The sequence below is a fragment of the Lithobates pipiens genome, unplaced genomic scaffold (assembly GCF_037356315.1).
Source record: "Lithobates pipiens isolate NorthernLeopardFrog02 unplaced genomic scaffold, aLitPip1_a1.2 Scaffold_8, whole genome shotgun sequence".
Lineage (NCBI taxonomy): Eukaryota > Metazoa > Chordata > Amphibia > Anura > Ranidae > Lithobates > Lithobates pipiens.
Window position 1 is genome coordinate 38,144,922 of NW_027507903.1, and position 15,914 is coordinate 38,160,835.

At 45.6% G+C, this 15,914-nt stretch overlaps 1 protein-coding gene across 2 annotated transcripts in view; it reads left to right on the forward strand.

The window, feature by feature from the left end:
• Window positions 1-15,914, forward strand: part of MRPS11 (mitochondrial ribosomal protein S11) — a 52,269-nt gene that overhangs the window by 11,677 nt on the left and 24,678 nt on the right. For both annotated transcript variants that reach the window (XM_077473336.1, XM_077473335.1), the window contains exon 4: window positions 5,086-5,215. In XM_077473336.1, the coding sequence (XP_077329462.1) occupies window positions 5,086-5,215 (130 nt within the window). The remainder of the gene's footprint in view (window positions 1-5,085; window positions 5,216-15,914) is intronic.

Here is a 15,914-nt window from a genome sequence, read left to right on the forward strand (position 1 = left end):
CTATTGTGTTCTGACACAATAATAAGGTGAATAAATCTTCAATTTATTAAAATAATGATAGGACTCTCATATGAATCTCCCCTGATGAAGTCAAGTGCTGTTTGTTATTTCTATTCATGTGAGAGTCCTATCATTTTAATAAATTGAACCTTTGATTTTACCTAATACTACACTATTGGAGCCTTTCTCTCTCTCTCCCTATATCCCTATTGAGTGGCATATTTTCGCGGAGGTTGCTGCCTGGCTTTGCTTATGGTTGATACAGGGATGAATGGCCCCCTAGTGGCCCAGTTTGGATGTCCATAATTTCCATGTTATTAAAGGGGTTCTGCACCTAAAAAAAAAAAAATATTAAAAGCCAGCAGCTACTAATATTGCAGCTGCTGACTTTTAATAAAATCACACTTACCTGTCCCAGGGTCCAGCAATGTCGGCGGCAGATGACGAGCGATCGCTCGTCTCGCTGCTGCCACCACCACCATCCTCTGTCAGGGAATTGGGAAGTGAAGCATGGCGGCTTCACTGCCCGGTTCCCTACTGCGCATGCACGAGTTGCACTGCGCGTCTCTTCAGATCCCCCGCTGTGTCCTGGGAACTGTGTGTTTCCCAGAACACAATGGGGGGGCGGTGCGTCTGCGGGGGTTTTGCGGCGGTCTGCCCGGAAGTGGGTGTAGATACCTGGATTATCCAGGTAACTGCACCCCCCCTCCCCCCTAAAAGGTGCCGATTGTGGCACCGGAGGGGGGGAGGGATCAGATTAGCGGGAACTTCCCCTTTAGGGTGAAGAACCGCTTTAACAACTGAAGACCCCCTGGTGGTAAAAGAGAGAATGGAGGTTATTCATTGTATTTGATGTGCTATTATATCAAGGAGTGGAGGTGAGAGTTCTGAGAGCCCATATCTTTTTGCATCATATTTCACCTGCTGTTTCCTGGATAAGAATTTATTTGAACTCTTCTGGTGCTGTTGAACATTATTGAGAGACTTATTTTTTTATGGTGCCTACTTTCCGAATATTATTGCTATTTGATTGCACTTAGCACTTTATATATTTATTATTTTTTTATTAGTCACCATATATTCTTTTGGACTTATTTATGATGCGTGCCTTTCTAATATAATTATTTATACAATTTTTTGCATCAAGCACGTTGCACTTTATATGTTTATTATTCACTGATACACATTCCACTTGCGCAGGATCATTATTGATTATATTATAAGGTGTACTACTTGCCTTTTGTTCATTGCTCTGGCAGCCTTCCTTCACTCTGTGCTACCAGTCCTCCAAAGCCTCTTCACTTCTGTGACATCACATACAATGCAGAACCAATAGTCCTGTGTTGTATGTGAGGATTGTGAGGGCCCAGAACCTGGAGCATCAGAGAAGCGCTGGAAGCTTTCCAGAATAAGGGATAGGATCAGTATTACACCCCATTCCTCTACCTTTACACGTAATGTGCATTTAACCCTCGCAGTGTGGAGGGGTATCAACTGCAAGGGAATCCAGCCCCCCCCCCCCACCCCAAATTCAGGGATCCATTCATTCAATGCACTTATGACAGCCGAGAGCCGAAAAAATCAATACTAAGCTCGTGGATACCGTAGCAGTCGCCATGAACTTGCTTTAACCCCTGAACCTCTAAGACAATGGTCATCACCCCTTTCCTCAGGGCCCACTAACAGGCCTGGTTTGCAAGATAACTGAAATACATCACAGGTGATATCATTGCTGCTCAGTGATTGCAGTATTCTAGTCTGCATCTCCCCTAAGGTAATACATAAAACCTGGCCTGTTAGTGGCCCCCAGGACAGGCTTGATGACCACTGCTCTAAGATGTTCATAAATGTATCTTAGGTCAACAAGGGGTTACTGATTGTCAGTCTTCCTAAATTTGGAAAGACGGGATCGATTTTTCCTTAAAACTGTGTTCTAGGCTAGGAACCCACCCTATGCCACTCTATATGATGTAGTGGGTGAGAGTCTCACATTGTCACAATGATAGGAGACAGCGGCGTTCAGTAAACACATGGCTGCCATCTCAGTCATCAGCCTCAAGCTGAGCGCCGGGGTTTGTCCTTCTGGGCCCGCTCGCCACACGCCAGTTAAGTGAAAGGTACCTAATGAATAGCAATCAATATTGTTTGAATTGCAAGCAGCTGTAATGCATTTGTCTTGCCATGTCCTGCTATGTAATGCTGCCTGCCATGCTGGAGAGGAACGGAGGAACGGGCTGCCTCCCTGCGTGCCGCACAGCGTGAGCCGCCGATGGAATAACTAAAGTGTTTAATTGAAATGCAGAACAAAACAATGAGATTCGGGAAAGAAAAATAATGGGTCCCAGCCCTGCTTTTTTCATGGAGGTTCAGAACTGCTCCTCGTGCGGTCCTTTCATCACATGTTGATTTGGTGGAGGATTGATCTAATCGTTAAAGAGAACCAGTCACTCATGGATATATACAGAAATTAGAAAAGGATTGTAACTGTAAGCCCTTGTACACACGGTCGGATATTTCGACAACAAAATCCATCGGATTTTGTCCGACACTTGTGTTGCATACACACGGTCGGACAAAGTTGTCGGGAAAATCCGATCGATCAGAACGTGATGGCGTTATTTCGTTACGACGGGACTACGTTCAGGCTAGTAGCTAATAGCTTTGGTCTAGGAATTTGATCTGAGCATGCGTGGCACTTTGTCCGATTGGAATTCTCTATAGCCCAGCTCTAAAACTTTGACGGTCGGATATTCCGACGGAAACAGTCCGATGGAGCCCACACACGTTTGGATTATCCGACAACACGGTCCGATCGGACATTTTACAAGGGCTTAGGCATACATTTAAAGGAGATGTGTGGCCAAAGCTTTTTTGGCCTTACTTCTCCTGTAGGTAGGTTACAGGAGTGCACTTAGTTCTGCTCTCCTGTCACCCAGATTCAGTTGACAATGGGCTAAAGTCCACTGTTGGCTGAAATCAGAGCCGGGCTAGGCTCTGAGGGATCCTGACAATAATGTCGGGTCTGCCCAGATTCCTGACCAGCAGCTGGCTCAGCATGACGCTGAGAGCCTGAGCCAACTGATCCTACCCCCTGCACAGCCTGATGCTCCGGTGAGCACTGGAGGGGCAGAACACAGAGCGGTAACTGACAGTTATCGCTCTATCCTCAGAGTGGACCTGAGAACTGAGCGATCAGCAGTCTTTGCTCAGTTCTCAGTGTGGAGCCAACAGGGGACAGCTGCAGCATCATAGGTTGGGTGAGTATGTGTGCTGTGTTTTTTTATTTTTATTTGTATCCATACTTCGTTTTTAATAAAATTATATTGTAATAATTGCTCTTTATTTAGCTATGACACTGTGCTTTTATCCCTAGTGATGTTGGACATTCTGGTCTTGGCTCCTCCAGCTGCAGAGTCGCATGCAGCTGCTGTGCCCACCCCTCCCTTCCACCTGCCCTATCACGAGTGCTTTGTATTATGCGAACCAACTCCCAAAATACAACACCTTCTGTGAATGGACAGCAGAACAAAGAGGTGGGCAGGGGCTTGGCTATGAGAAGGCAGCTTCTCTCCTATCAAAATGGCAGATGTATGGTGATCGCTGTACTCCCAGCACTCGGTAAAATTGTCAGATGTAAATAAGAGAGAAGTCCATGAGGTGGCAGGCACCCCACTGGACCTTACCCATAGTAAACCGGCTCATTTTAGAAAATGGCTGAATTCCTGGAGTAAAGCGATTGTAAACCTCTGAAATGAATAAAGCATAGCCTTCTATAGTGTGTACTTGTCTCTATCCAAGTCACCTAGTGTGATCTCTATCGTTCCTCTGCTATCTGCACGAGTCGCTTTTGACTGTCTATGCCACATGTGTCAAACACAAGGCCCGCAGGTCCTTCGTGACCTTCGTACGCAGGGCTTCTTTTTCAGGCAGAATGTGGTGGAACTCCGGTCTGCCACCTTCGGCTTTTGTCATCCGTTCCCTGCTCACCATTGTCCCTTGTAACCACAGAAGCCTTCTGTGTTTACCAGGACAGCTTTCCTCTCAGCGGCTCACCAATCTCTGCCTGCCCTGCGCTCTTGGTGGGGACAAGGTGAGATGTAGGTGCAGTGGTGGGATGGGGCATCAAGTGATGAGCTGCACTGTGATCCCCAACTGTTCCCGGGTGCACAGATGCCAACCAGTGATCTCCTGCAAATGCGAGAGAGAGGCAGAGCCACGTACACTGCCGGAAGGTACCAGAAGTGGGCCCGGGTGGGTGAGATGGGAGGAAGCTTTTGGGAGGGGGAAGAGTGGTGTATGTGAGAGATGGGAAAGAGTGGTGTAGAGGTCAGAGCCAAGGTGGGGTACAAGTAAGATGTGGGCAGCCTGTGACAGAGGGCTGAATCCTTTACACCCCTAAACCCTGCACTGTATGGAGTGCACACCTCAACCCTGCACTCTTTACACAGTGCACCCCTAAACTCTGCACTGTGTACGCAGCACACCCTGAACTTTACGGTGGTATGTGGTTGAGTTCCTGCACCTATTCTCTAAGAAAAAAAAAAAGCCCTGAATAAATGTGTATAGTCATAAAGATACTACCGGCCCTTTGAGGGCAACCATAATACTGATGTGGCCCACAAAGAACTTGAGGTTGACACCCCTGGTCTATTCTGACGCCAGACTATCCTGGGAGATTACCCCCCACCCTTCAGCACAAAGCAAGTGATTAAGAGCCTCAGCTGTGCATATTTCCCTACGCTGCAGTGTAGAGGGGTGTGTCCATTCCCTCCACTCAGATCTCAGATTACACTTGGCACCATGCTCTATGCTTTGAATTGTGTGTGTGTGTGTGTCATCAGAGACCTGTGTGCCGTCTGGAGCTGAGAAATGCTGTGTAAATGTTCTACTTTGAATTGATGTAGAGGAGAGAGGGCTGCAGCTAAACCGGTACAACTTGAAAATTTGTGTTATCTCTGAGGCCAGTCACTTCACTGGGTATATGGAAGAGTTTACAATCACAGCTAATAAATAATTTGCTGTAATGTTTCCAGTCTGTGTGTTCAATGGGTGTACTTACATGTAATGTGTACTTCTGTGTTGCAGCACACATCTTCAGATCACAAGCTTTGACAACACGTCTTTAGTACGTACATCGTGTGGTACAGAAGGCTTCAGAAATGCCAGGAAAAGCTCTTCAGTAGCAGCCCAAACAGCTGGGATTGCAGCGGCAACTGTAAGTCTAAAGCACTGAGCCTGGTGGGTGAAAGTACATGAGAGAAAAAAAGTGGCTTCTTGTTCACAGAAAAGTGATGATCTACGGTACTATTGGAGAATTTGTAGTCGCGACTCGCGAGATCCTGTATTTGTTTGTGGAACCCAGCACTGCGGCCCTTCACAGAATGCCTTGTATTTTTTTTATGAATACAAGACTTTTTCTGATTGGAAGAGGTGAAGAGGGCATGTCACGATCTCCACCTCGTCCAATCATTGAAAAGGTGTTCTGTGAATGGTGGCAGTACCCCCTGTGGTCAGTGTGCAGAGGCACAGGACCCAAAAGTTCATGGAAATATCTGTATTAGTGCTGACTACTACAGCCATTGTTCGCTTACTCAGCGCTCCACACTTGCATTGTACCAATCTGGTTTGTGGAAACCGCTCTGCCAGGAACCCACAGCAGCTGTGGTGGGCACAGGCAGCAGTAAAAACATGACAGGGATTTCTAGATTTTTCCTACTCCTATCCAGAAATAAAACATCCAGGCTGTACATGGCACTTGAATGAATAGAATTTTTTTTTTTTTTTAAGAGATCCATCACTTTTTTTTTTTATTGAGTTGTGCTAGCTCCAACCCAACTATCTATCTTATCTCTGCTTCTTTTCTATCTGATTAGTCCATTTTCAGTCCACCTTTAATACCTCCCACCTGGCCAATAGCAAAATGATGGCCAGGCGTGGACTTTCCCGTTCTGACTGGATGTCACATGACATCCTTCAGAACAAGGTGAGCTCGGACACGCCGCGCATCCGATCATGGTAAAGAGACTATGACTCTTTACCCTGTGATCAGTCGTGTCCAATCACAGCTGATCACAGTGTAAATAGGAAGTGCCGGTTATCGGCATTCCTCTATTCATGCTGACAGCGCATGAGTAGAGGAGAACCGATAAGTGGATTTCCTGACGGGGTGGGGGAGGGGTCTGCACTGATAATCGGGGCAATTAATATGAGTGCAGCTCCATCAGCAATGCCAGTTAGTGCCCATCAGTGATGCCTGTCAGAGCCACCTATCATTTCCCATAAAGGCTGCCTATTACTACTGCATATCAGTGCCACCTATTAGTGTCTCATCAGTACTGCATATCAGTGCCACCTATTAGTGTCTCCTCATCAGTACTGCATATCAGTGCCACCTATTAATACCACCTCATCAGTACTGCATATCAGTGCCACCTATTAGTGCCTCCTCATCAGTACTGCATATTAGTGCCTCCTCATCATTACTGCATATCAGTGCCGCCTATTAGTGCCTCCTCATCATTACTGCATATCAGTGCCGCCTATTAGTGCCTCCTCATCAGTACTGCATATCAGTGCCGCCTATTAGTGCCTCCTCATCAGTACTGCATATCAGTGCCGCCTATTAGTGCCTCCTCATCAGTACTGCATATCAGTGTCGCCTATTAGTGCCTCCTCATCAGTGCCGCCTATTAGTGCCTCCTCATCAGTACTGCATATCAGTGCCGCCTATTAGTGCCTCCTCATCAGTACTGCATATCAGTGTCGCCTATTAGTGCCTCCTCATCAGTACTGCATATTGGTGCTGCCTATTAGTGCCTCCTCATCAGTACTGCATATCAGTGTCGCCTATTAGTGCCTCCTCATCAGTACTGCATATCAGTGTCGCCTATTAGTGCCTCCTCATCAGTACTGCATATCAGTGTCGCCTATTAGTGCCTCCTCATCAGTGCTGCATATTGGTGCTGCCTCATCAGTGCAGCCTCATCCGTGAAGGAGAAAATTTACTTGTTTCCCAGTGGGGATTAAATACCACCAAGAGAAAGCTTTGTCTGTCTCAAAAAACTATAAAAAATGTTAGTTTAGGCACATCGTTGTATGACTGTGCAATTGTCATTCAAAGTGTGACAGCTCTGAAGGCTGAAAATTGGCCTGGGCAGGAGAAGGGGGCTTTAGTCCAAAGTTTACTAGTATGCAACGGAATATTAGCACATTATGTCAGACTTGCTTGCCAAACAATCCCTACCAGGGCTGCACTGTCAGCATCATCTGCATCTTCTCCTATTCTTCCTTCCGGGTTTGGACTCGGACTGTTTTGGCTGGGCCATGATGATATCACTCCTGCACATGCTTAAATCAGTGTACAGTAGTAAAGTGATTATAAATGTTCCCATTTCTTAAATTAAAATAATAAACATGTCATACTTACCTGCTCTGTGCAGTGGTTTTGCACAGAACAGCCCAAATCCTCCTCTTCTCAGGTCCCCCATCGGTGCTCCTGGCTCCTCCTCTTCCTGGGTACCCCCCACCCCCACTGAGTGCTATGGGGACATTGGTGCATGCTCACTACAGTGTCCATTGATACACAGTGTGGCTCAGCCCCTGCTCCCTCTTCACTGGCTGTTAACAACAGCAGAGGGGGAGAGCCTCTGTTCTTGTGCATATCGATGAATTGAGATCGGACGCAAGTAAGTATAGGGGGCTGGGGGAGGGGAGCTTCATGCAGAAGTTTTTTTTTTTTTACCTTTTTAATGCAGAGAATGCATTAACCTCTTCACGACTGTGCTATAGTCTGAGAAGCTACAGCGCAGTTGCCCATTTCTTCTCGCACACGCCACTGCGGTGCTAATTCGCAGGCATCTGTGATCGCTTTTTCCTTGAGACACAGCTGATTACAGATTGTGGTAAAGAGCCAATCAAATGCTATGGAGACAAGGGTTTTTATCGCTTACATACGCTTTTACCTGGGTACAATGTTGCATGACCATGCAAAAAATTACCTGGTCAGGAAGGGGGGGGGGGTAAATCTTCCGGAGCTGACGTGGTTAACATAGGAAAAACTGACCCAAAATGGTAAAAAAAAAAATTCTTAACTAGCACTGTATATATTTTTTTGTTACTACCATAACTTTTCACCAAAGAACAACCCAAAATAAATTCTCCTGCTCTGAACGATCACAGCGATACCACATGTGTGTATGTTGTTGCTTGTACAAGTAAAGCCCGGAAATAATAGTGCATCATTTTGCTTCTTCTTTTTTTTTTTTTTTTTTATCCTGCCTAAAACGCACAGATACTAATTTAAAAAATGCTTTATTAAAAATAAATAAATAAATCCTGCCCAAATTTTATTAACCCTTACTTGACCCTAAACGCTAACCCTGGCACTTACCTAGATCAAACGGGAGTTCCTGGTCATTACTACGAGACTCGGCGCTCCCACTGAGAACCCGGTCTCTGTGCTGGGAGTGTGTTGCGCAGCGCGCTCCCAGCACAAGGACAGATCTGCAGCCCCACGTAAAAAAAGCCCAGTCCAGTGAGGCCGCATATATGCATACTGTTGGAGTGAAGGGTGGTATTAACCCTTTCGGTTTAAGAGTGCAAATCTTTCCATCTTTTGAGAAGAATGACTCCAGAATTCAAAATAGCTTGGGAAAAGAATCTCTTAAGCAATGCTCCCAGAGCATGATGACCCTTTTGACAACCAAATATAAGAAACGTATGGGGGATGTTGCTAGAGAGAATGTATTTCTTTAATTCACAATTACTATCTCTTAAAATGCACCCCTCCTATATTGAATGGGATAATAAACCTTGAGAACACCTAGAAAAACACTCCCGGTGTAATCTGCCTATAAAGTCCCACAGGGGGTTTTCATTTATGGTTAGGCTACAGATAGAAATCATACAGTGTTGTGGATTGAGGCAAGTACACCATATAGGAGGACATACTTTGTTCATTTTTCATGACAGAGGTTTACAAACACTTTACATTTACATAAACAAAATACTAGTGTTAGGCCTCTTTCACACGGACCGTCCGTTCAGGTCCAGCTGTCAGTTTTTTAGGTGGACCTGAATGCACACTCCATAGACCTCTATGGAGCATTGGATGTCAGCGGTGACATGTCTGACATCCGTCCCGCTCCGATCAGAAAAAGTGTGACGGAGGAAAAAAACCTACTTTTCCATCCGTCATCGGATCGGGTGACAACGGACTCCACGGTCCGTCCTCATCCTATCCCCCATAGGGGAGAGTGACGCTCTGACAGATCCGATTCCCCCGCTGAGCAGAGGGGGCTCCGTACACGGACACGTCTGTATGAAAGAGCCCTTACTCAAAAGTATTTAATAAACAAAAATGTAAAAAAGTTGAATAGATGTACAATCTATGTACCGTATTTTTCACTCCATATGACTCACTCCCCCCCCCCCCCCCCCAAAAAAAATAGGGGGAAATGCTTGTGCGTCTTATGGAGTGAATACTGGCCAGGACCGCCCCCCGCCGCTAACATGTTAGAATACCGGGTGGCCGTCGCCCGCGAGCGTTGGGCAATCCTGTGATCCTGAGCCTGTCAGACAAGACAGAGCAGGCTGAATGGAGTATGGCTGCGGCGCTGGCTCGGGGTGCTCTGTCAGATGTGACGACGCCCTTGCCAGGAGGCATTTCATGGGCACTGGTTAATATTTTAGTACACCATTTGGTTCAGAATAATTTTTTTTCTTATTTTCCTCCTCTAAAACGTAGGTGCATCTTATGGAGAGAAAAATACAGTATTTATTTCTGTAACTGCTCTGTTCTCATTTGAAAAATCTCAACGCACTTCATTGCTGTGGCATTTCATAGACCTTAAAGTGGGATGCCCCCTAAAAAAATTTTTTTTTTTTAAAGTCAGCAGCTACAAATACTATAGCTGCTGACTTTTAATAATCGGACACTTACCTGTCCCAGGGTCCAGCGATGCGGGGGAACTAAGCCCCCCCCCCCCCCTCATTCCCCGCTCCGTTCGCAGTGTTGGCATTCTTACTGTGGGCATGCACGAGCGGCACCGCCCGCCGTGATACACTGCAGTCATCTGGGACACGTGACAGGTCTCAGATGACTGCGCAGCGCCGAAGGGAAGTGATGTCACCAGCCCGGGCAATGAAGGAGGCAGACTACGAGGGACCCCCTAGCAACAGGTATTTAGAGGTGAGTAAAGGTGTTTTTTTTTTGTTGTTTGTTTTGTTTTTATACATTTTAAGCAATTTTTTTTAATTTTTTTGGTGGCAACACCACTTTAAGTAAAAGCAGCAAAAAGAACAGATCAATGCATCTTCTGATTTTGGCACATTTGAAGTGTAGCCTGGATCTGCTTTATAATATGCTCATAACTGTACATAACCCTTGTAGCTATGGGTCACTCACTCTGCTTCTGCAGCCTCTTGTCCCATGATGCTGCTGTATGCAGTTAGACTTTTGATGAGTATGGGAGAGGCTGCAGTGGACTCAGGCAGAGGACAGTGCTGCTAAATACACATCTTCTCTCTAAGCAGGCTAGCCACTTAACCACTTAAGGACCGCCGCCTTGGCAATGTACGTCGGCACAATGGCACCGACAGGCACAAGCACATACATGTACGTGCTTGCCTTCCAGAGGGTGGGGGGTCCGATCGGACCCCCTCCCGCTGACTGCGGCGGTCCGTTTCGCTTCAGGAGCGATACGGGATGAGGGGATGGCCATTGGTTTCTGGCCATCCCCTCTCGATCGCTCCTGGCGAATGAGAAGCTTCCCCCGCCTGTGTAGTGTAAACACAGGCAGGGAGGAAGTGATGTCATTCTCCTTGGGGAGGTCTTTTTGACCGGACTGCGAGGAGAACAGAGAAAGTAAGTGTGCACCAACACTACACTGACATGTAGGTACACATAGGCACACAGATCACCCCCCGCCCCTCCCAGTCACAGTGTCACTGATTGCAGTGATCATTTATTTACTGATCACTGCATTTAGTGTCAGTTGTGACAGTAAAAACTGTCAGGGCAGTTAGTGTTAGGTTCAGGGTAGCCCCCTACCCCCCCAATAAAGGTTTAACCCCCTGATTGCCCCTAGAGTTAACCCTGTCACCCCCTTTTGCCAGTGTCACTAAGCAATCGTTTTTCTGATCGCTGCATTATTGTCACTGGTGCCGCTAGGTAGCTAGTTATTTTTTTTAGGTTCACCGCCAGGTTTTTATAGCACTAGGTACCCCGCTATATACTACCCAATAATGGATTTAACCCTCTGATTGCCCCTAGCTAACCCTTTCACCCCCTTTTGCCAGTGTCACTAAGCAATCGTTTTTCTGATCGCTGCATTAGTGTCACTGGTGCCGCTAGGTAGCTAGTTATTTTTTACATTCACCGCCAGGTTTTTATAGTGTTAGGTACCCCCATATACTACCTAATAAAGAATTTAACCCCCTGATTGCCCCTAGAGTTAACCCTTTCACCAGTGATCACCGTATAAGTGTTACGTGTGACTCTGGTTAGTTAGTTTGCTTTTTATAGCATCAGGGCACCCACCATTTATTACCCAATAAAGGTTTAACCCCCTGATCACCCGGCGGATGATATCAATTAGGTTTTAGGGTCAGGGTCTGTGTCGCCCCAGGCAGCGCTAGGTTAGTGCCAGTACCACTAACACCCATGCGCAAAGCATACACCTCCCGTAGTGGTATAGTATCTGAACAGATCAATATCTGATCTGATCAGATCTATACTAGCGTCCACAGCAGTTTAGGGTTCCAAAAAAACGCATCGTTAGCAGGATCAGCCCAGATACCTGCTAGCACCTGCGTTTTGCCCCTTCACCCAGCCCACCCAAGTGCAGTATCAATCGATCACTGTCACTTACTAAACACATAACTGCAGCGATCGCAGAGTCAGGCCTGATCCCTGCGATCGCTAACAGTTTTTTTTTGGTAGCGTTTTATATTTAAATCCTGAAGGCAGTGCTTGGTTTTCAGGGGGGGGGGGGGGGCGTACGCGGCTAGGCTCCCAAAAAGTCCCCCACATGTGGTATCCCCGTAAAATAAAATATTTCATGGGCTCAACATGCCTCTCAGTAAATAGCTTGGGGTGTCTACTTTCCAAAATGGGGTCATTTTGGGGGGGGGGGGGGGGGGGTTTGTACTGCCTTGCCATTTTAGCACCTCAAGAAACTAGGGGGTTGTGTTATTTTGGCATTTTATGGCCTTCGAAACTGTGATAGGTAGTGAGGAGTGAAATCAAAAATTTGCACCCTTAGAAATCCTGAAGGCAGTGATTGGTTTTCAGGGTGCCGTACGCAGCTAGACTCACAAAAAGTCCCACATATGTGGTATTCCTGTACTCGGGAGAAGCAGCAGAATATATTTCGGGGTGCAATTCCACATATAACTATGGCATGTGTGAGCAATATATCATTTAGTGACAACTTTTTGTAAACTTTTTTTTTTTTTTTTTTGTGTCATTATTCAATCACTTGGGACAACACTTGGGACAAAAAAAAAAATATTCAATGGGCTCAACATGCCCCTCTGCAATTTCCTTGGAGTGTCTACTTTCCAAAATGGGGTCATTTGGGGGGGGGGGGGGGGTTTGTACTGCCCTGCCATTTTAGCACCTCAAGAAACTAGATAGGCAGTCATAAATTAAAAGCTGTGTAAATTCCAGAAAATGTACTCTAGTTTGTAGACGCTATAACTTTTGCCCAAACCAATAAATATACGCTTATTGACATTTTTTTTACTAAAGACATGTGGCTGAATACATTTTGGCCTAAATGTATGACTAAAATTTAGTTAATTCGATTTTTCTTATAACAAAAAGTAGAAAATATAATTATTATTTTTTTTTTTAATTTTCAGTCTTTTTCCTTTTATATCGTAAAAAATAAATATCGCAGAGGCAATCAAATGCCATCAAAAGAAAGCTCTATTTGTGGGAAGAAAAGGACGCAAATTTCGTTTGGGTGCAATATTGCATGACCGCGCAATTACCAGTTAAAGCAGTGCAGTGCGGAATTGTAAAAAGACCTCTGGTCCTTTGGCTGACAATTGGTCCGGGGCTGAAGTGGTTAAAGACCAGGCCTTTTTCTGACATGTGGTGTTTACAAGTAAAAATCTATTTTTTCTTAGAAAATTACTTAGAGCCCCCAAATATTATATATATATATATATATATATATATATATATATATATATATATATTATAAAGCAAAGACTCTACTCGGTGAGGTGAGCTGCTTGCATTTACAATTGGTGGAGGACATTACTTGTTTGGAATTTTTCACCTTGCCTGCCTAAATGATAGGATCACCCTGTATGGACACTTGCTGGTGCTCTTACGGACTTTTTTATTCTTTTATTTAGTTTTTTTATGTATGTGGTTGTTCGTTTTTTGCTCTGCACTGCTTCTACTGACATGTAGCAGAAAGAGACATAATAAAGAAAAAAAAAAGCTCATCGTAATGGTAGTCCCGCGGGGCTGCATGGTCACTGAAGGTGCGGTCGGTAGCCCTCAGGAGCCATCCCGGGAGTCAGAGGATAAACCACTGTGGAGTTTCAGTATGGTGGATGGAAGCCGGCAGCTCCGGAGGGTGGCGGAACGCACGTTGGAGCCGCTGTGTCATACAGGAAGTAGTCGGTAACCGAAAATTGTGCAACACGTTTCGGAGCATGCATGGTACACCTTTCCCGAGCTCTGGGGGAGGGAGGTTTTGGACTAGCAAATTTAGATACAATAACAAAAAGCTAAACTCCAGCTAACACTTTATAAGCAGTTACAGCAACAGTTGTTTCTCATTTTGAAAAAAAGGTTTTAGATAAGAGATGATCATTGTAAGTACACCTGCCAGTGTTAAATGGTTTGTCTCATCTCTAACTGATACATTCTGCTGGAGAGCTCGTTTTTTTGAAAAACAGATGTACTGGCTGGATCCCCAGATGAAAATAGAAGAAAGACTCAAAAAAGGAAACTAATGCAGCCATAACGTCTAAGAATTGGTAAGCTGCAATATAATGTTTGCTTTTTGTTTTAATACCGTTTTAAAGTGGTTTAAAGACTTAAGATTTTTTACCTTCATGCATTCTATGCAGTAAGGTAAGAAAACCTTCATGCGTGCTGCTCCCCCCCACAGCCCCGTAATACTTGCCTCCCCTCATCTTAATTCAGCGATGTTGCACAGGAGCCTTGGCTGTCCCATGACTCCCTCTCCTAATTGGCTGAGACAGCAGTGGCAGACATTGTCTGTCACTGCTGTTAATCACAGCCAGTGAAGCAGAGGGAAGAGCGGGGGGACTGAGCCATGGTGTGGCTCTGTGTGTCTTATGGAGACATAGAGCAGGGCTCAGGAGTGAGCACGCACCAGTGCCCTCATAGCAAGTGTTTTGCTATTGGGAGCACCGGACAAGGAAGAGGAGCCAGGAACGCTAGCAGCGGAGCCAAGAAGAGAAGGACCAGGGCTGCTCTGTGCAAAACTATTACACTGAGCTGGTAAGTATAACATTTAATAAAATATAAAAATAAGCCTTGCACTAGAAAATATTGAAATTGGCGGACCTCCAGCTGTTGCAAAACTACAAGTCCCATCATGCCTCTGCCTCTGGGTGTCATGCTTGTGGCTGTCAGATTCTTGCTATGCCTCATGGGACTTGTAGTTCTGCAGCAGCTGGAGGTCCGCTAATTGCATATCCCTGATCTAAATGAACCCATGCAACAAAATATTAAATATACAAAATTGCAAACCAAATGCGTCTTATAAATTCCGTGCATAACTTAAGCTCATTAATGTGAAAAATAAATAACTATGTAATCAATGTCCATAATCAATGAATTCATAGCATGTCCGAGAGCTTCCAAATTGCTCAGTGCTCCAAATGTATGTAAAGTGCTCCAAACGTATGTAAAGTTCTCCAGTGCAAATAAGGTGCTCTTACAAAATATATTAATGTTGGCCTCTTACCAGACAATGGAGATCTCAAATTATAGAGATCAAACAGCATTTAACATGTCTCCTGGATAGACAACGCTCTCACCATCAGGCATCCAATTAACTAAATGCAGCTACACCTAACTGATGGGGTCAGTGTCCCCACTGCTGGAATGTATGGCTGCTGTTTGACTCCATGTCCACACAATCCGTAGCCAGGCAAATTAGACTTAAAGAGGAAGTAAACCCTGATGGGTTTACTTCCTCTTTTTTTCCCTGCAAAGGTAAAGCATAATGGACTACTATGCATCGCATAGTAGCTCATTATGTGTCACTTACCTGACACAGGAGCCAGCGAAGTCGCCGCTGTCCCCTGTAGTCCGCCGCATCCATGTTGCTTGTGGCGTCTCGCAGCTCCGACGAATCACAGCGGCGCAACCGCGATGACGTCACTCCCGCGCATGCGCACGGGAGTCGCGCCTCGCAGCTCCGCCGCTGTCATACGGCGAAGCCGCGATGACGTCACTCCCGCGCATGCGCACGGGAGTCGACAAATTTGGCAAATCCATTCTTGGATTTGCCGCATTTAGTGCGCATGCGCGCCGCTGTCTACGGCGCATGCGCCGTAGACAGCGGTGCCCATTTTCGGGCAAATATCTCCTAAACCATATAGGTTTAGGAGATATTGCTTGGACCTACAGGTAAGCCTTAATCTAGGCTTACCTATAGGTCCAAGTTGTTTGGAAGGGTTTACTTCCTCTTTAAGGAGGAAAAGCAACATAACAAAATACAGTTAAAAAAAACTCTCTTTAATTAAAAATATGTGCTTGCACATATTCAGCAATAAGATCACGATGTTACAAAGCAAGGCCGTGGAACCATCCAACCGCATTGTGCATAGTGACGTCACACACTAGCTCCAATCCCAAGGACACCAGTTTTGGGGAATTGTGTCGGGCGGAGCTAGAGCCAGCAAGAACCTGTATT